Source organism: Thamnophis elegans, chromosome Z (assembly GCF_009769535.1).
Source record: "Thamnophis elegans isolate rThaEle1 chromosome Z, rThaEle1.pri, whole genome shotgun sequence".
NCBI lineage: Eukaryota > Metazoa > Chordata > Lepidosauria > Squamata > Colubridae > Thamnophis > Thamnophis elegans.
In genome coordinates this window covers 82875036-82896969 of record NC_045558.1, presented here as the reverse complement: position 1 = coordinate 82896969, position 21934 = coordinate 82875036, and the positions used below count along the sequence as shown (strand labels likewise).

Here is a 21934-nt window from a genome sequence, read left to right as displayed (position 1 = left end):
CAAAATTAAAATAAATTAGAATATTCATTCAAATAAACAAACATTGATGAAATGCTTATGCAAAAAGGTTCCCCCCCCCTCCATTCAATCGGATCTCATTCTCAATATTGCCTGCAATTGTCCCTGCAATTTTCTTTTTCAAAAGGGATTTGCCATTGCTTCCTTTCTAGGGTTGAAAGAACGTAGCTTTATGCCTAACGTGGGACTAGAATTCCTACTCTCCCAGTTTTTAGCCTGATGCCTTAATTGCTGTACCAAACTGGCTTCCATATTCAATATCTTAACAAATATCAAATGTATCAAAATCATATTAAAAAGCTAATATATATTTTACTTTATAAGGAATACAGTAAAACAAGGATAGGAATATTTTAGTGTGTACAAAATACAGTATAAAAGGTATGGGGAAAGTCTAGTTAGTAGTATCACTCAATCTGATCACTCAATACTTTGTGTGGGAGGGAGGAGGTGTTAGAAAATTATGAGGCAAAATAAATTGTCTTAAGGATCTAAAAAAAACTTAAAATATCTAATTTTCTCCTTAACATTGCATATAAAAAATATTCACAAAGGTCAGCGGGAACCAGAAAATAGATTTCAGTTGGCCCTATGTAATGTTTCACTTTCTGTACATGTGGGAAACATTTTATTATTTAAAAAATGATGTACAGGTTAAAAATGTTCCCCAATAAGTCTAATAAATTAATTGATTACTTTTCAGTGTAGAACATAAAAATAATGTTGGAAGGAACCTTGAAGGTCTTCTAATTCAACCCATGCATAAGCTGGAGATCCTATATCATTCCAGAAAAATGGATGCTCGTTGGCTGTGACTGAAAACCTCCAGTGATTGAGCACCCACAATTTCTGGAGGCAAACAGTTCCACTGTTTAATTGTTCTTGCTGTCAGGAAATTTGTCCTTTGTTCTAGATTAAATCTCTTTTTACTGATCTTCCACCCACTACCTATTTCTCTGCCCTCAAATGCATTGGGGAATAGATTGATCCTTTCTCTGTGATTGCTCCTCAAATATTGGAACACTGCTATCATATTATCCCTAGTCTTTCTCTTCATTAAAATAGACAGTTGCCTAGTTCCCTTAATTATTCATTGTAGAATTTAGTTTCCACACCTTGATCTTTTTGTTTTTCCTTTTTTCTTTGCTCTTCTCTACGTTCTTTCTAGGGCCTCAGCATCTTTTTTCTATCTTGGCGACCAGGATTGGACTCAGATATTCTAAAGTGTGGCCTCGCTACTTACTTACTACTACTTTACTTACTAGTAAAGCAGTGCTATTATTTCTTGTGATTTTGATACTATCTCTCTGCTGATGTTTTAAACATTATTACTTATTTTCAAATCTAAATTTCTTAAACCTAAATTTCTCAATACATCTGATTCTCAATCAATCAGAATTTCAGCAACCGCATGTTTCCAAAGAGAGTCTTACCACAGTTACGGCATCATTGAGCAGTGATTCTCCAAAAACAATTATAAAGAGAACATCATTGACATGAACTTCTTCAAACACAGCGATCACAGCAACAGGATCCACTGCAGCTATTAAACTGCCAAACAAGAGAAAATCTAGCAATCCACTATGAAGTTCACCTAAAAGAACAATGTAGATCATAAAAAAAAACAGAATTACTGAGCCAAATTGGAAATTCTCATTAGGCCTTAAGAAATTAGAAATCTAAATTAAAGTATTCCCAAAGAATATTGTTTGAATATTTCTAATGAAGGAGAAATAGCTACTTTCTGAGTAATTAACTTAAGGTGACCAGACGTCCCGGATTTGGCGGGACAGGCCCGATTTTTCATCGTTTTTCCCGCGTCCCGCATGCTTCTCAAAACCCCCCGCTTTATTTCAGGGCTCGCTGGCTCCCCCGCCCATCATCAGCTGCCGCTAGCTCGCTCATTCCGTTCCCCAATCTATTCTATCTACACTTTCATATCTAAGCCAGCCCAGCCTGCCACTCACTGATTGGCCTGGAGTCCAGCCAATCAGTGAGCTGGCTGGGATGGAAAACTTTAAGCACGCACGAGGGTGCTTAAAATTTTCCATCCCAGCCAGCTCACTGATTGGCTGGAGTCTGCTTAAGCACGCCGCGCAAGTCGTGACTCTCACGAGTCTCCATTTCATTTCACTTTCGCTGTTTGTTTTTGCTGCACTGCCCTGGTGAGTAACTCCGGTGCCGGTGGGAATCGGGAGGCTTCGCCGCTTCGGGTGGGCGGCGGCGGCCTTTAGCAAGGGAAGGGAAGGCCTTCCCTTGCGAGCTACTCATGAGAGGAACTGGGGGGGGAACTGGGCAACCTGAGAGAGGGGAAGAAGATTGTCCCTCCCGGGTGTGTGTGGAAGGCGGGATTTTTGAGGAAAGCGCTTGGCCGTCCCTGTTAGCCGCAGCCCCAGACGGAGGAGTGAAGCCCGAGCTTTCATTGCCGTTCCCGCCAGTCGCAGCGGGGAAGCCGGCATCGGTGGGGGAGGTAGAACCCTTGCTGTGAAGCCTCCCAAAGCAAAGGATCCCTCCCTGCCCAGCTGAGGTGTGATCCGAGCCGAGGGGGGAGGAGGGGAGGCACCGCCGCCGCTGTGAAGCCTCCCAAAGCAAAGGATCCCTCCCTGCCCAGCTGAGGTGTGATCCGAGCGGAGAGGGGAAGAGGGGAGGCACCGCCGCCGCTGTGAAGCCTCCCAAAGCAAAGGATCCCTCCCTGCTCAGCTGAGGTGTGATCCGAGCCGAGGGGGGAGGAGGGGAGGCACTGCCGCCGCTGTGAAGCCTCCCAAAGCAAAGGATCCCTCCCTGCCCAGCTGAGGTGTGATCCGAGCCGAGGGGGGAGGAGGGGAGGCACCGCCGCCGCTGTGAAGCCTCCCAAAGCAAAGGATCCCTCCCTGCCCAGCTGAGGTGTGATCCGAGCCGAGGGGGGAGGAGGGGAGGCACCGCCGCCGCTGTGAAGCCTCCCAAAGCAAAGGATCCCTCCCTGCTCAGCTGAGGTGTGATCCGAGCCGAGGGGGGAGGAGGGGAGGCACCGCCGCCGCTGTGAAGCCTCCCAAAGCAAAGGATCCCTCCCTGCCCAGCTGAGGTGTGATCCGAGCCGAGGGGGGAAGAGGGGAGGCACCGCCGCTGCTGTGAAGCCTCCCAAAGCAAAGGATCCCTCCCTGCTCAGCTGAGGTGTGATCTGAGCCGAGGGGGGAAGAGGGGAGGTACCGCCGCCGCTGTGAAGCCTCCCAAAGCAAAGGATCCCTCCCTGCCCAGCTGAGGTGTGATCCGAGCGGAGGAGGGGGGAAGAGTGAGGGTGGGAGATTTCCTAAACCCCATTGAATCCAGAGGAGGGAAGAGAGAAAGAAAGAAAGGGGAGTGTATGAGGGTGGGAGATTTCCTAAACCCCATTGAATCCAGAGGAGGGAAGAGAGAAAGAAAGAAAGGGGAGTGTATGAGGGTGGGAGATTTCCTAAACCCCATTGAATCCAGAGGAGGGAAGAGAGAAAGAAAGAAAGGGGAGTGTATGAGGGTGGGGGGATTTCCTAAACCCCATTGAATCCAGAGGAGGGAAGAGAGAAAGAAAGAAAGGGAGTGTATGAGGGTGGGAGATTTCCTAAACCCCATTGAATCCAGAGGAGGGAAGAGAGAAAGAAAGAAAGGGAGTGTATGAGGGTGGGGGGATTTCCTAAACCCCATTGAATCCAGAGGAGGAGTGTGTGTGTATTTGTGTGTGTGTATTTGTGTGTGTGTGTGTGTGTGAGTGAGAGAGAGAGAGAGAGAGAGAGAGAGAGAGAGACTATCACTGTGTTGTAGCTTATAATTCTTGATGAATGTATTGTATTTTATTTTATTTATGTACACCGAAGACAAATTCCTTGTGTGTCCAATCACGCTTGGGTAATAAACTATTCTACTCTACTCTACTCTACTCATTTCTATTTCAATTCTAATAAGGAGTTTAGCTTCTCTCTCTTGAAAATGTAAGCTAGCATAATGCAAGCTAGCTTTAGCTTTCAAACAGTTCATTTAGTGACCAAAGTTACAACGGCCGATGACCATTTTTCACACTTAGTGACCATTTTTCACACTTAGCGACCGTTGAAGCATCCTCATGGTCACGTGATCAAAATTTTGATGTTTGGCAACAGATTCATATTTATGATGCTTTCAGTGTCCTGGGGTCATATAATCGCCTTGTGTGACCTTTTGACAAAATATAAATTTTTTAATCAGGCCGCCGCCACGCCCCTCCTCCCCCCCCATCAATGGTGTCCCTCTTTACCAATCTGAAAATCTGGTCACCTTAAATTAACTGCACTAGTGAATTAGTTCTCCAATCTTCCTCCACTCCATTTATGTATTGGTCCCATTTTATCCAGCTTCTTACTGATTTTAATGTTTTAACTTTAATGCTAAATGCTTTAATGCATTTAATGTTCTATTTTATATTCTTCTTTTACAATGTTGTACATGTTGTAATCCACCCAGAGTCAGTTGATAGTAAAATTGGCAGCACGTACATTTAATAAAAATTTTGAAAATTAGATTCCACATTATAATCTTGAAGAAATAAGTAAGCTAATATTTTTTTTTTCAATATTAATGGAAATGTAGTCTTTCAGCACATTTAACTACTAAAGCATCACTAAATTTAGACATATTAACAAAAACTAAATTACTGTACTGTATAAGAAATGGAAACACAGTTGAAAACTACAAGTAAAAAAGTTCTACATTAGAATATTTTGCATATACTCTAATATAGCATTCTTTCCATCCTTAAGATGGTAAAGAAGAATCAACACATATAGGGCTTGGAAAAACTAAATTCTATCAACAAGGGTAGACTACCTTTAGTGAAACTTCAGAAGAAACAACACAAATCTTGCATGTACCTAATCTGATTTTTCTTTAAACATTTTTATCACATCTTTAAGGCGTGATGAAATACCTGATGCAATGTCTTATAAATGTAAAGATAATAATTTTCTTACAAACTGAAGTTTCTTTCTTGTATTCACTGACAAACACATTGCCAGTACCCTTTTTATCTTGAGTGAAAAGTGCAGCATCTGCAAAATTTTCACTGTCAAATAGTAAACAGCAAGAAATGTAAAATCTCTTTTACTATGATCCTGATCATATTTCTGTAGCAACAATAACATTATTTTATCATATGTGTTAGTCTTTGACCACAAGAGGTGTTGAACTCCCATTTCTGTTTCCCTTAATGGTTGTGACACATCTGGAGGACTGCAGATTGGATTTCATTATCCTGTTGAAGGTAACCTAAGCATAAATCAAGCAGTGTTGATTTGTGAGGATTATTCTTAACTACCAATCTGACAGAATCCTTACCGGCCATCATTGACATTTGACTTTGAATTGGTTTCCTGATTTTTCAATTTGTTTATTCCTCCAGACACTGAATAGCTAGTTTTGTAAATTGAAGAATTTATAAGATTAGCTTGATGGACTTGTTGTAAGAAATGATTCATTAATGAACACAATTCATGAAGAGAGAACAATTAATTCCAGCCATTAAGCAAAAAAGATAATAAAATATTTAATTGAAGAAAATTGAGCTTTAAAAGAACCAATTGCTCAGCTTATAATAGCTATCACTTGCATGTATCTATGGCTGAATCAATTCTGTTTATATCTATGTGCCTGTGGGTGGCAGATTTGTCAGATAGACATAAACAGCATCTACATACCATTCAAAAGAGTCAATCAACAAGATAAAAGAGGAACAAAAAGATCAAAATACCTCCTTGCCATAAATCCAGATGAGCAGAGACCAGAATTAACATCAATATTAACATCAGGCCACAATCAAGGAATAAACAATATCCCAATCAAGGAACTACCAATTCAAACAAAGTCTAATAAAGGAAATATCAAGATTACTCCCACCAACATTGAAAAAGCAAGCCAGTAGTACATAAAATATACATCCCTTTTAGCATTCATGATGTTATCTAGCTTGGTAATGAAACAGCAGCAAGAAAACCACCAGGCTCAGAGAGCACTAAGGATTCCAAATAACTGTGTATTTTATTTTAATCAATTATAGTTACCAAGAAATACTTGGAAATAGTAATGTGTGCATTTATGGTTGGTGCCACAAATACTTCATGTTTAAGGAAATATCATTTGTGGTATTTGTATCATGTTTAATCATTTAGAATTCAAATACAAACTGGTATTTCTTTGTGTGGCATTCTCTATCCTTTATCGAAAGGTGCAAATTACTTTGAATTGCTAATAATGAAATAACAACGTGTCTGGAAATTCAGCCTTACCCATTATTCCAGTAAGATAGATTCCATAAAGGGAGAAGCCTGTTGTAGCAGCATTCCAGATGGTCCCAATGACAGCATATAGAAGAATTGTCCCTAAATTGCCAAAAAATAGTCGGTTTGGCATGAAGTATCCCGCATCTAACACAATGGGTGGCAACAGGTAAAAGAAAAAAACTGTTGGTGTAAGGGTGAAGGAGGCAATATTATCAGCTGCATATACAATGCCACCCAGGAAAATTCCAAGGACAATGAGGAGAACACTTTCTGGAACCACAGAGGTAACTTTATGGGACAGGTGGAAAACTGAAAAAAAAGAGATAAATTGCTTGAGTAAATAACAAGAAAAATAACTAACATGCAGAGTTTATAATATATTTAAAGCAGTATCTATCTGAACAGAACAAATTGCCAACCCAGACTGCTTTCCCTGGACAATTATTGCTCATTCCCTTTTAGTCCCATTGCTAGACGTTACATTTTTGCCTATGGATAACATCTTTTTAAAGAACACAGAAATACCGTAGTTCTTGTTTAGCAGAATTGGGACTGGCAGCTCTGTCACTACGTAGGAAACCACTTGACTGCAACTGTGCTTTCCTTTTCCCATTTGCTTGTCTTTTGGAATGCTTATTAAATCTCTGACGGTTTCCAGGATCTCAGGCTTCATGCGCAAACTCTCAGCATTCCATTCCACCCTTCCTCACCGCACCCCATCCCAGTTCAATGGCAAGTTGAATAGCAATACAATCTGAAAGAAGCCAAACGGTTCAATCTTGGGACACTCTGCAGAAGAGTCTTGATGTGAAGTTTGGAAAACTCAGTTTAAGTACGGGAAACTCTGCATTCTGGAATTTCACCAGCATCTTATAGGGAGGTTGTTGAAAGCCTGGGACAAGAAGAAATTCCCCATTCAGGCAGGAATGAAGAAAGTGTGTGCATAACAATTATATAATGATTGTGGACTGAGTTTAGGAATGAGCAGGCAATCAGATTTGGCCAATTAAATGTACCTTCAAATTGTAATAAAGAGGAAAAAAACCTTAAAAGAACCATTTTTTGTGAAGAGTCAAGTTAGGGTTATTAGAACATAGAATAAGTTGTTAAAATGGATCCTGGAGGCCTTCTAGTCCAACTTCCTGCTCAAGCAGGACACTCTATATCATTTCAGACAAATGGTTGTCCAGTCTCTTCGAAAGCCTTCAGTGATGAAACACCCACAACTACTGAAGGCAAGATATTTCATTAGTTGATTGTTCTCACTGCTAGGAAATTTCTGCTTAGTTTTAGATTGCTTCTTTCCTTGGTTAGTTTGCAATCATTGTTTCTTGTCCCGCCTTTTGATACTTTGTAAAATAATTTGAGCCCCTCATCTTTGTAGGAGCCCCTCAAATATTGGAACATTGCTATCATATCTCCCATAGTCCTTCTTTTCATTAGACTCTACCCAATTCCTATAACCATTCTTCATATGTTTTAGCCTCCAGCCTCCTAATCATTTTTGTTGCTCCTCTGCACTCTTTCCAGAGCCTCAACATCTTTTTTATATTATATTGTTCAGGAAACAAGCCTCTGCTGGATTGTGGGTTTTGCAGTTTCTTCTTTTTAATTAGCATATGTAATATGAAAAGTGAACAGCAAACTAAATTAACCAATAATTAATCTCTGCCTGTTTCTTTGCAACACTGACAAACAAATTAGACAAGAAAACGTATTTTGACCAAGACATTCAAAGATTTTCCCTTGTTCTATTTCTTTGGGTAAAGGAGGAAATAAACAAGGAAATTCTCCCCTTTTTCCTGGGTTCATCTCCCTGTTAGTATCTGGCCTACATCACTAAATGTTTCCATTAAGCTTAGAATTTGCAGGACACATACCTAGGGTGACCAGACGTCCCGCTTTTGGCAGGACAGCCACGCCTTTTCATAAATTTTCCCGCATCCCGCACGGTTCTTAAAAACACACGCTTTTTTTGGCACTCGCAGCTCCCTCACTCCCCCGCCCATCAGCTGCTAGCTCGCTGGGCTGGCTCATCATTCCGTTCTATCCTACAAATTTAAGCCAACCCAGCCTGCCATCACTGATTGGATTGGCCTGGACTCCAGCCAATCAGTGAGCTGGCTGGGATGGAAAATTTTCAGCATGCCACGTGCTGAAAATTTTCCATCCCAACCAGTTCACTGATTGGCTGGAGTCCACTTAGCTTAGCACGCCTGCGCGAGTCTCCATTTCATTTCATCTTTTGGTTGCAGCTGCGCTTACTCACTGGTGAGTAATCATGTTATAGATTGGTACCAGTGGGAATTGGGAGGCGCTATGGGGAGGAGACAGGCCTCCTCTCCTCCTTCTCCCCATTTGCGGAGTTCATTTCATCTCCTCGTGTCACAGCCAGCCCCTGTGCTGCACCGCCACGTGCATCAGAAGCTCCGGAACCGAGCGGTTCTCTGCACGAGCCGCTGCCGCCACCCTCCCCCACCCATCAGCTGCTAGCTCGCTGGCCTGGGTACTGTAGCGTGTGAGCGGGCAGATGGGCGGGGAACGAGTGAGCCGCTCATTCGTTCCCCCGCCCATCAGCTGCTAGCTCGCTGGGCTGGGTACTGTGGCGTGTGAGCGGGCAGATGGGCGGGGAATGAGTGAGCCGCTCATTCGTTCCCCTGCCCATCAGCTGCTAGCTCGTTGGGCTGGCTACTGTAGCGTGTTAGCGGGCGGATGAGTGGGGAACGAGTGAGCCGCTCATTCGTTCCCCTGCCCATCAGCTACTAGCTCGCTGGGCTGGCTACTGTAGCGTGTGAGCAGGTGGATGAGTGGGGAACGAGTGAACCGCTCATTCGTTCCCCTGCCCATCAGCTGCTAGCTCGCTGGGCTGGCTGCTGTAGCGTGTGAGTGGGTGGATGGGCGGGGAACGAGTGAGCCGCTCATTCGTTCCCCTGCCCATCAGCTACTAGCTCGCTGGGCTGGCTACTGTAGCGTGTGAGCGGGTGGATGAGCGGGGAACGAGTGAGCCGCTCATTCATTCCCCTGCCCATCAGCTGCTAGCTCGCTGGGCTGGCTACTGTAGCGTGTGAGCAGGCGGATGAGCGGGGAACGAGTGAGCCGCTCATTCGTTCCCCTGCCCATCAGCTGCTGGCTCGCAGGGGCTGGGTAACCTAGTTAGAACTTATTTGGAGTCTGGCAGCGCGTGGCTGTATCATAAAAGGTCTGAGGGAGAGCTCATTGTCCGTGGGAAAAACGTCGGGGCAAATTCTGTTTACGCGGTGGTTTCGAGATGCGCAGAAGTAGGGAAGGGAGGGAGGGCAGCGCTAATGGATGCTCTTTCTCCGTCGCGATCTCCTCTTTTGATCTGTGACCACGAGCCGTTCCTATTGGCTGTTTCCCTTGTGACGTCTGTATCAGGCGCCGGGCTTAGTTTCCGTATCTAAGTTAAGAGAGACCGGCGATCGCGGGGTTTCTTGTATGCTGCTAGGAGAGGCAGAAGCCAAGAAGAGCCGGGCCTGCCTTCTCGCTATCCCCTCTCCGCCCCGTCACCGGGGATGGGGATAGCCCTCCGCTAGACTTGTTGCCAAACTGGACAGGGAAAGGGGAAACCTGTTCCCACCAGCCGAAGTCAGAACCATGCTGTGACCAAAGTTTGGAGAAAAATGGTTTCTTTTGTGTGTGTGTGTGTGTGTGTGTGTTTGATTGAGCGAGGGATCTGGTAAGGGAACTGCGCCTATTTAGAAAAGGTAAATTATTGCAAACATGATCAGTCGAAGATAAGTATGGGGACAGGTTGGGTGGTAGAGAGAAAGTGATAAAAGAGTGGGAGAGAGGAAGAAAAAAGAGGGGAGAGAGACAGAAAGAGACAGAGAAGGAGAGAGAATGTGACAGAAGAGTGGGAAAGAAGGAGAGAGAAAGAAAGAAAGAGGGTAAGAGAGAGAGAGAAAGAGACAAAGAGGAGAGAAAAGGGAGAAGGAGAGAAAAAGTGATAGAAGAATGGAAAAGGAGGAGAAAGAGAAGAGAGACTGAGAGAAAGAGACAAAGAGGAGAGAGAAGGGAGAAGGAGAGAGAAAGTGACAGAAGAATGGAAAAGAAGGAGAGAGAAAGAGAAGAGAGACAAAGAGAAAGAGGATGAGAGACAAAGAGGAGAGAGAAGGGAGAAGGAGAGAGAAAGTGACAGAAGAATGGAAAAGAAGGAGAGAGAAAGAGAAGAGAGACAAAGAGAAAGAGGATGAGAGACAAAGAGGAGAGAGAAGGGAGAAAAAAAGAATAAGTGAAGGAAGAATGGAAAAGAAGGAGAAAGAGAAGAGAGACAAAGAGAAAGAGGATGAAAGAGACAGAGAGAGAAGAGAGGAAGAGGAAAGAGTAGGAGAGAACATCTCATTTCAACCCTGAGGTGCAAATATTCTCTTTGATTGGTAATTTTATTTGCCCATTTACTATCCAATACTCTCATTTCTCCTTAAGTTCATGAAGAATTCCCTTCTTTTTATTGAATTTATCACAATACCTTGAGAATAACTTTTTCAGCATAACTTTACAGCTATTTAAAATATATAGTAATTTAGGTCAGGTTTTCAGAACACTAGTCTATTTATAAGTCAATGGTTGCGACCATTTTTCACACTTAGCGACCATTGCAGCATCCTCATGGTCACATGATCAAAATTTTGTTTGGCAACAGATTCGTATCTGAAATCGTATTTATGCTGATTTCAGTATCCTGGGGTGTCCTTTTGACAAAATATAAAAATTTAATCAAGCCCCCCCCCCCCCCCCCCCCCCCCCGGTCAGTGGTGTCCCTCTTTACCAATCTGAAAATCTGGTCACCTTACACATACCAAAGAAGGAAAACATCAAGAGAGACACCCAGGCCTTAATAAAGATTAGAAAAGATTCACCTGGTGAACACCACAAATTGCAAGACCAAATTAATTGCATTTTCAGCTACCAGATTGCTATCTTTGAATAACCATATAACTGACTGAATTCATATTAGGACTGATACTATATTAGTTTATTGAAACGTTAGGATGATAATAAAAATGAATATTGATCTTTATTTTTTAACCATTGCTATGTTTTTACCTATTACCAGTATGTGTATTTATTATTGGTATGTCATGTATTTACAACACATATGGATGTGTTCTAAATACACGACCTTACTAAACTCATCAAGTAAAACTTTAGTAAATACTTGCAGAAGATTGAGAGTGCAAATGGTGAGGGTTGAAGCTTGTTAGAGTAACTTTTAACCATTCCACACAGAACAGACTTATGTGGCTAAGTTGAGCATGCTAAGCAATGCCAATACTAAAGCGTTGCTTTCTGTTTCAATACAAAGATCAATTTCTTTCTCTCAAGCAACCATCTTTCATAAAATAATCTGGATGGCAATAACCTTCCCCGTTCAATGCACATCACCTGCCTAATATCTTCCATACCGTCAAAGACAGACCACCACAAATTAAAATCAAGCAAGCCTTATGACAATTCAAATTGATCAAAGGTATCACAACTATTTGAAATCTTTTTATTGATGCTCAGGATCCAATAAATTGATCCTATGCAAAGGGGAGAATTGTTGGAAGTTTAAAGGCCTCTGATCTGCTTCCCCTTTTGGCATCTCACTGTCTCCATCAAAGAATAGTACTTCCCTAAAGGTAAGGAAGATGCCAGATCTTCTTATAATAAATTCAAACATAGAGAGGAATATATATATATATATTTAAGGGAGAGGGTGATCTTCCTTTCTGGATTTCACATATACCTCAGGAATAAAGCCCAGGTAGGAGCACTTCAATTTGAACATGAAAAGACACTAAAAACAGCATGTACACCCTCAAACTCACACCAATGATAAAACCAAGTCTCTGCATCCCATTCATTCTGTAGACTCCCTCCAAAACAAATCTCTTTATTCTTCAGAATTAATTAATCTCCGTTCTCACAGTATGTCTGGATTTTATTTTTTGATTTGTTCTGGCACCACCCTCATGAAACCCCCAAATTATTCTTCCAACAATAGGAACCCATTTTTATCACTGTGTAAGCCTGGTATTACAATTCTTGGTTCTTCAGTTTATCCAGCAAACAAAACATTCCTTCTTTACGTGTATATCATTTATTTTTATAAGTTTGTTCGATTCTCTGTATTGCTTCCACTTGTTAGTTAACATGATTTTTGAATAAACCAATTTGACCTTTATCTTAGAAAGTTGTGTTTTTCCTGTTTTCTGCAGATCATTAAAGCCAAAATCATAAGATGAGTTTGGGATGTCTCTGAAACTTTAAATCAGTTATTGAAAGAAATTAGTAGTGTTTGTGATCTATAAATGGTAAGGCTATTGAGAAATTGTTTCCTCAGAATAAAACTTCCAGTTCCCAAAATAAATTTTAGAAATTCATTCCAGACTAAAGGAAGAAGTTCCTGACCTTCTAGAAAAATTGTCTTCCCAGAAATAAAACAAAGTAATAGGTAAATATGGAAGGAAGTCTATGCAACTATCCCAATTCCTTGAATAACTTTTATGGCCACTAGATGCCAGTGTTGCACTGATGATCCTACCTAGTGAAGCAAAAGGCATCAAAAGAGTTGCAGATGTTAAAACAACTATAACCAAACGACATGCTGCATGGGATGATGGTTCTTTTTTTTTTCTTTTTTTTTCTTTTTTTTTTCTTTTTTGGACTTTTTTGTCCTTTTTGTCCTCTTTGTCCTTTTTGGCTTCCCCCCCCCTCCCCCCCCTTTTTTTCTTTTTTTCTTTTTTAAACCCTAGCTTATTGTGGTGTTTATTAAATATACAACAGAGAGGTATGGGATGTATAAATTTAGTAGGGATGCACCTGTGATTAAATGACATATTGTATGTGATGATGGGGTTCCCCCCCCTTTTTTTCCCATTCCTTCCCCTTTTCCCATTGTTGTCTATGTAATGAAAAATAAAAATAAAAAAATAAAATAAAATAAAAAACAAAAGAGTTTGATCTTAGAATTGTGACATTCAAGCAATATACATAAGCAATTTGTGTCCTTTAGCACAACTCTTCTGTAAAAAACTGAATACCCCGGGACAGGATCTAAAGAAAACTTCTCTTCAGTAGTGTCACTGAAGACTCCTTCTCCAGGAGAAGGCGTCTCTTAAGAACACTAAGCAAGAAATTTGTACATGCAATCATTCAAAGAACAAGGTGTTTCTCAATAGGTTAAAGATTAATTCTTAATGTCATCAGAGTTTTGAGAACAATGGATATCTGTATTTAGATACCTCCCAGTGCAAAGAATCAACAATGAGCAGCCTAACGTTCAAACAACCTGAAAGATGCAGACATGTTTAGGACAAAGATTGATCATTTTTTTCTGTCAACAGGTAGCACTGGGTGGGAGACAAAAGAAAATACTAGCAATTTACCAATTGTTGCTGTTTAACCATTTTGTCCAATGGTTTTATTGTCCAAAAACAATAAAGATTCACAGACAGGATAATTAACATTATATGGAATATGAATATATATAGAGAGAATATTTTATATGTAGAACAGAGCAGAACAGAATGGAATAGAATGATACTTTGCTATTTTTGTCAGATTTGACCACTGCCATTTGACCACTTGAGCCCTACTTCATTTCACTTTGATGGCAGCCTGCCATAAAACATGGAGAGGAGGAATAGAAGATAGGAAGGGGAGATGACAGAAACTAGAAGTGCCATCCAGAGACAATGGTTGAAAGATCCAAGGACACAAGCCTAGGAATTGAATGCAAAAGTCCCACCCAAAGAGGTGCCAAATTGTGTAATTGTTAACAAACACCCCATTTGAACCTTATTGGACACCACAAGATAACCAAAGGGAGAGGGCCTGGGAGAAGTGAAAGTTACTGGATTACGCAAGAAATTCACAGATCTGGCTTTGCTATGCTATAACCAGTTGACCTCACTAAAAGTATACCTTTCACTACAAATGAAGTTGAGGGTCTTTCTTTCCTGAATGTCTAAGCTGGGATAGCTCTGCCATTAAGCCAGATCTGCAGTAATGATTCATCTGGAGACCCAGATGACCAGATGATGGGGACCGTGCATGGAATTCTAAAAGTATTAGATTTGTGATCACCTAGAAATGCACAAGGTGTTAATAGGAAGCGAACATGGATTTGTTAAAAACACATTATGTCAAACAGTGCCACCACTACATGAATTTGCAGTTGGCTGACCAACTACAACTACAAACTATAAATGCATTAAAATGCAGAGATAACAAATCCACATGGCACGAAATATAAGAAAAGCCTAGTTCAATTATAGCAAAGAACCAAGTCTTTGAAATACTAGTGATTGAATGAGAAGGGGGGAACTATTTGTCTGGTATGGAATAAGGACTCCTACCTTAGGCAAAGCCTTTGGACTAGAAAGCTCCTAGGTCCCTTCCAGTTATATTATTCTATGTTTTTAGTAATATAATAAAGGAATCATTAATTACAATAATTGTATCTGGATGATTAATGCAAAACTTGATCTATGTTTTGATATTTAATTCTTAAGCCAAAGAAAAGCCATGTCTACACTTTTTTGCACAGTAAAAGAAGAAATTGATTTGTATTAAGGTAGTTGTTTAATGATTACAATTGGGACTGGCAATTCAATTGTTAAGCAAAAAAGTTGCTAAGTAAAACATGACTGTGCTTATGATCTTACTTCAGCTATCCTTTGCTATAAGGATAGTAAAACTGAGGATTGGCTGCAAAGTTACCTTTTAATCACCATCATAACTGTGAACAGTTACTGTACGAAGCAAAGTCTACCTTTAGACATGTGGTTTGCCTGTGTCCCTTGTCTTTGTCTCTATCTGTTCATCTTTTTTTGGAAGAGAGCAATCCAGGCAGTTTACATATTTCCCCTTGATTTTAATCCCATAATTTAACCAGTGTAAAATAATTTCAAGAAAGTGGTTGCACCCAAATAGTCTTGTAAACTAAATAAAAATGTGAATTTATGTCTATGGCTTAGACTAAGGTCTTCATTACATGGTACATATATTCTTATCAGTATAATTTTATTTGTTTAATAAAACAAAAATTGCTTTAAAAAAAGGAACTGGTTAATATTTGATTGACTTCAACCTCTCTCAGAATTTTATTCTTTGTTACACACATTTAACAATAATCTGGAATTCTTATAGCATTGTAATAAGTTCATTAAATTAATGATTTATGAGGTTGTTCCCTCTAAGAGAGTAAATTAACAAACCTACATTAACATTTTAAAAGGAAACTACCATTTTTGGATCACCAGGTCAATGTTTCTCATTTGTCATTTGATCTTTATGGCTAACTATAGGCTTAACCGCTAAAGTCACCTATTAGTATGTAGAATAAATGGAAGGAGATTCTAAATTCTTCAACATATACATTGAGCATATTTTCATATTTTATAATGAAAAACATACTAGTATGAAGTGTGTTATAACCCGAAATTCTAAGCCGTATATGTAACTTTTTTTTACTGTTCTATTGTTCACTTTTTCAAGACAAAAAATATAAAATTTGATTAAAATCAACTAAAGAATAATGAATACATAGGTTTATACAAGATTAACATAGTGCATATCAACAGCAAGTAATAGAATTTGACTGATGTATTTATTTGACTAGCTCTACTTTGTTTTTAGGGGTACTCTATATCAGGCAGCAAAAAGGTCAGACTTGCACTTGCATTAAGGTTGGTATACTGATTATGCTTGGTGAAATATCTCGTCTATCAGCCAGCCCGGCACAAACTCTGGAATGTGGGGATGGCTCAAATGAATCAGGCCCTCACTCTAAGATTCTTGGTGCTCTCTGAGCTTGGTTACTCAACCTTAAGTTCAAGCCTGAGCTACAAACTTTGTCTTTTGCCACACAGTATTCTCATCTCTAAGCATTTTTGCTGGAGCAGAATTTAATCAACACTTTGGTTTATCACAGAATGAATAAGAAAAAGTCTGGAGTAAAAAAAAAAAAGAAGAAGAAGGGTTTTCAGGATAGATCAGTCTAAACAGGATGTTCATCTTTTGCCTATGGCAGTGAATGCAGTCAAGTAGTGCCACAAACTGACATTACTTTTCTGTTTTGTGAGACATTCCCTCCATCCTGTAAATATAAGTTTTCTTAAATTTATTGAGACAGGATTTACAGGATTTATTTAAAGTACATAAATTTAATGTGAATCATTTGACTAACCACTTTATCCACATTACTTTTCTGTTATATCTATATAGCTGAAGATAAAGATTGCTAAAGTGAGTGTGAAATGGCTTTTTTATATGTAAATACAAAAATACATAGAAGATGAATAAAGATCAATAAAACAAACCAAAGATAATTTTATGAAGGTGGGAAAGGAGAAGAAAGTAGGGTATCTTTACAAAGAGATATTGATCAAAAGTCAGGTGATAGGTTAGTTCAACATTATTTCTTGGCTTCCTAAAGTCAAAGTTCTTCCTGAAGTCAAAATAGGCACTCAGATGGTTCAAAAGATGTTTATATACCCCTCTTTTGTCTGATCTGGATTCAGCTGCTCAGGCAAAATTGGCTGATTGTTCTTCATTTTAAATTCTATTTCAGCAAAAGTTGTTCCAGGGTTGCAGAAATACTATGCTTCTAAGGTCTAACAGGGCACCCTACCTTATATGCTAAATTATGTTCCTGTAAGGCCTAGGGTGGGAGGTGGTGGCTCAGTGGCTCAGCTTCTGCCAACCTAGCAGTTCGAAAGCATGTAAAAAATGCAAGTAGAAAAATAGGGGCCACCAAGGTAACAACATTCCACGCACCTTCAGCATTTTGCCATGCTGACCACATGACCTTGGAGATGTCTTCAGAAGTGCTGGCTCTTTGGTTTTGAAACGGAGATGAGCACCGCCCCCTAGAGTCGAGAACGATTAGCACATTTGTGCGAGGGAACCTTTACCTTTAAGCCCTTGCAGGTTCTTTGGGGGAGGTAACTCAGCTCAGTGAAGATTCTAATAGGCTTCTGTTGGCTTTGAGGTTGCAGATTAATGGTTGTAATCCCATTAAGAAAATTTAGAATTATTATTAATAATTATTAATTTAGGATTAAAAAATAGTTGCAAAGATGGGAAGCTCAGATCCCTAGACCTACAATTATTGCAATTTGAGGGAGGGGTTAAATTTGGGTTTTTTCTCTTTTTCTGGCTGGTCAAAGGTAACTTTTTAATATTGTGCCTGTTCAAAAGGTGGAGGGTGGGAAACCTGCAGTCATCTCACCTTAGGTCAGGTTCACAAAAGGCATCCTATTTCTGATTCCTCTTACAGTTAGGGTGATTAACATTGCAATTACTGTTTAGCCATACTCTTGTAGTCATTGTTGATATCTATTATAGCATTGAAGTCACCAATTAAACATATATCCTCATATTCTATTTCTGTTATTTTTTGGTGGATCTTCTTGTTAAATTCTTTTTTCTTTTTATTTGGGGCGTATATTGCTAAGAGAAGAATTTTCTTGTTCTGTTTCTATTTCTATCATTAAAAACCTCTCCTCTTCATCTGAATATTTTTTTTTCTATGTATCCATTCTTTGATGTATGTTGCAAATATCAGGAGTTTAGCTGATTGGACACCATTTGTCTGAGATGGTACAAAGACTCCTGCCTTGTACAGCTTTGTGCAGGGTTGAACTAGAAGACCTCCAACGTCCCTTCCAGCCCTATGATTCTAAGATATTGTAGACTTCCTTTATCTTTCCACAGTGTAAGTTTTATCTTATAAGCAGCACTGACACAAAATCTGAGCATAAGATCACACCTCTGTGTGGTTGAGGGAAACATTTCATTGGAAGAACTTGGAGATGAATTACATTTCATGCTCTTAATTATTTTAGCTGAATACATGATAAATTTCTCAAGTGTAGCACCACAGGCTACACATAGCATTTAGTTTTATTAGGTCCTTTTTCAATAAAAATGTTAAGAGGCCAGTAATAAAAGTAAGTGGAATTAGCAGAACAAAATTAAAAATAGTTGCCTTGGGTATACATAAACTCATGTCAGCTGACGCTTCAGCTGAAAATAAAACACCACTGAAAAACATTGTCAAGGACACTTAATTCTCTGTTAAAATTCACTTTTTCATTTACAATTTGAAAGTAGAACCAATAATGAACAAATATTTGATACAGTCCTTTTAAAAAGTGTTTAAATTGTGCTTTGTGAGAGGAGAAAAATCAATCTTGTAAGATTCCTCTCTTGAGTTACCCTTTCCCAATTTATCATAATTGACCAGCATCAGTAAATTGTGCCATCAATTTTTGCACAAAGCTTCTGACATTTCTACCAAAGTTGTTTTTTCTAGACACTTGATCATGTGACAGGGGGGTCAAATGCCTTTTTGTAATCTATCCATGTTACATTCAAGTCGGTCTTCCTTCTCTTGCAGTTTCCAAAATAATTTTGTCAATTAGAAGTTGATCTGTTCATGTGCTGTTTATGTGGTTTCCTTTCTACTTAGGTAGAAGAAGCTTGTTTTCAACTAGATGCTGTTGGACTGCATCTGTAACCATACCAGTTAGCAATTTAAAAGTTTTTTGTAAGCAGGGCAATTGTTCTGTCATTGCCTGGTGCTGCATCTTTGGTTGGATCTTTTATTATCAGTAGTTTTTGCCAGATGTTAGCCACTCTTCAATTCTAGCTCTTTGCAGTATATTTTTAAACTGCTTAGCAACAAGTGAAGGTAGATTGAGTTTCAGCCAAAATCCATGCAGTTTATCTTCACGTGTTGTTGATGAATTTTTGGTGTTCTTTTCTCCACCACTTCTGCTGTTGTTACAAGTTTTTCCATTTCAGCTTTCTTTTTTTCTTATCCACTTCATTTAACCAAGCGGCATTCATGTTGTATTTCTTTGGCGTATTCCATATCTGTACCAGTGGTGGGTTGCCAATTTCGTTACCACTGTTTTGAGTGTGCTCCTGCATGCAGAAGTATCCGGTGGGTGGGCAGAGCCTCCTGCCGCTGCTACTACTAGTTTGGGCCAAACTGGCAGCAATCTACCTCTGATCTGTACCCAGAACTGCACTGTTTCTTCTTTGTTAGATGATGATTGATTCACTGCAGTTGTTTTATTTATGAATTAGTGAAAAGATTTGTGATTGGATTGAAATAAGAGATTCTGCCTGTAATTTTCAGTTTGTGCTGGCTATAGTTGTTACTTGTTTTTGTTTTATTGTTCTTTCTGAGGCAGAGGAGAGTGTGTTTGGTTTCAGAATGAAAATAATTCAGTAGGTATGCTAGCTTCCTGTATTGCCAATTCCCCTGATTTGTCTCTACAGTTTAAGTTACTTCTGTCAAGGCTTTGATTTTTTATTTTTGCCTTGAGTAAGCTTTTACAATTCTTCCAATTTTGCTACTGTGAATGGTTTGTCACACAATCAGATATTTAGATTTAATTTGGCATTTTAATCCATCTATTGAATCCTTCCCAAGGATTTGGGATAGGCAGATGTGGATGCTTGATGGTGTTAGAGGTTATGTTGCAAGATGTAAGCTGTTTTGAGTAAAGATGTCTTTTGCAATTGATGGTTGGTGATTTTGTCAATACCAATGGTGTTTAAGTACTGCTCCATTAAGCTAATTGAATTATTGTACAAGAAAAAATGGCCTCAAATTACAAGGAAGTAAATTGCAATTGAATGTCAGCATAACAATACTAATAGTAGTTGTTAAGTGGTGGGAGGACTGCCTCGCAGATACCAGTAGTAGAAAATCCTTCAGTAGAAAATTTTAATCAGAGATAGGATGGCCACCTGCAGGGGGCTGCAATTTATTTATTAGTCCATGTTGAGCTAGATGATCTCCAATTTGTTTTCCTATTTCTTGTGATAGAAGCGGTATTTTCAAACATGGGCATGGCTATTCCAATATATTTTGCCTAATGATGTAAAATCAATTCCATTTTCTCATAGTATGCTGATAGATCTGTCAGTTTATCTCAGTTTAAACTACTTCAAGAAATTTGAAGGAAAAAATGGGGACTTCATTAATTCCTATTGAAGAGATGTAGTATTAACAGTTTTTTCTAAATAGCTTGACTTAGTCAAAATAAAGAGCTCAATAAGCAAATAAATAAAAACAAAAAAAATATCACCACCATACTGTATTGCATAAGAAAGCTTGACTGTTATATCAGAAAACTATCATATAATTTTTTTTATCTCAATCCCAGAAACACACAATAAATAGTTTTATAGAAGTGATATAATAATTGCTGAGCCATAATTATTACAGCATATAATAGAATTTACACTGGTTCTTTTCAGTTTAGAAAGCAATTTAAATGAGTATTTTTTTGCGGGGGGGGGGGGGTTGGCATGAAATAAGATCTGAACTTGAAAGATTATGAACTTTCTTTTTTGCCTCTACCTGGATAATAAGGTAAGATGTCTCAATTGTGGCTACACTAATATTCTGGATTTCTTGACTTAATTTTTAAGAGCAACAAAATATAGTTATATTGTTATATAACAATACAATCATACATTTTTGACAATAGGTAGATATTGACAATAGGTAGACCTGTTATATAGGTCTACCTATTGTCAATATCTACCTATTGTCAAAAATGTATGATTGTATAAGATTTGTAAATATCTTAACAGAAAGGATTAAATGACCACTTAGAGAAAGCAGTGGTAAAATATTGAATAACCTAGTGTTTTTTGTTTCCTTTCCATAAACCTATGTTAGACTACTGAAGCAAAAATCTGGTTCTTGTCCATGTTCTCATTATTAGAAATAAACCAATCCTCACAACCATGGGGGAGGCAAGACAGTTCCAAGAATGTGATATCTCAGCTCATGTACAGAATAATTGAAACTTTAGATTTTTTTTATCAAGCTTGAGCATATCTGGTGATTTTGAAGATTCTGTCATTGGAACAGTAAAGGGGGGGGGGGTAAACTCTCTATTCATACCTTTGTTGGACAGCTTGAGATAAACTTTGCTTTTCCATTCTGTATCAGTCTTGTTGGGATGGACTACTCTGTTTGCAGTTAGTTTTAAACTGCAAAAATGGGATTGAATGCAGCAGATTCTAGTTAAACATTAGGGAAAATGGTAATGGTTAACACATAGCTTATGAGCACTTCAAGAACTGATAGGCACTTATAGTAGAATATTTAAATGGAATTGAATAGGTATTTGTCATGGTTATAGTTTTTTGCATCTTGCTCTGAGCATGTGATTCACTAAACTAAAGTAGGTACTAGAGCCTTGTGGGGTCTCTGCTTTTTTGTGAAGTTGTTGAGCTCCTTTCTAACCACAGATGCAGGAAACAGATGCAGGGAGTTTGTTTTCTTTCCATTTTGTAGGAAAACCACAAATGGAAAATCACAAATGGAGAAACTCATATTATCATATGTACTAAAGTAGATTTAATATTGTAAAACAAAATAATTTTTCACCAACCATAAAAACATCAGGAAATTCTGGCCCTATGTTAGTTGCACAGATTTGTCCGAATAGTGCCTGTCATTAAAGGCATGTGTTATTTATTTTTATTTATTTGTTGTGTCAAGTGTGTATAAGATAATAGATATAAGTACATACAAGATTATGAATACATGAAATGGATACGAATAAATGGGGTTGTTAGGACAGAGATGGTAGGCATGTTGGTGTGCTTAT

General features: G+C 39.1%; 1 protein-coding gene across 1 annotated transcript in view; it reads right to left on the bottom strand.

Moving 5' to 3' along the window:
- Positions 1-21934, bottom strand: part of SLC9A3 (solute carrier family 9 member A3) — a 63235-nt gene that overhangs the window by 28298 nt on the left and 13003 nt on the right. Inside the window, exons 4-5 of the mRNA XM_032235895.1 lie at positions 6285-6587; positions 1452-1612 (exon numbers count right to left, since the gene is read on the bottom strand). Of these exons, the coding sequence (XP_032091786.1) occupies positions 1452-1612; positions 6285-6587 (464 nt within the window). The remainder of the gene's footprint in view (positions 1-1451; positions 1613-6284; positions 6588-21934) is intronic.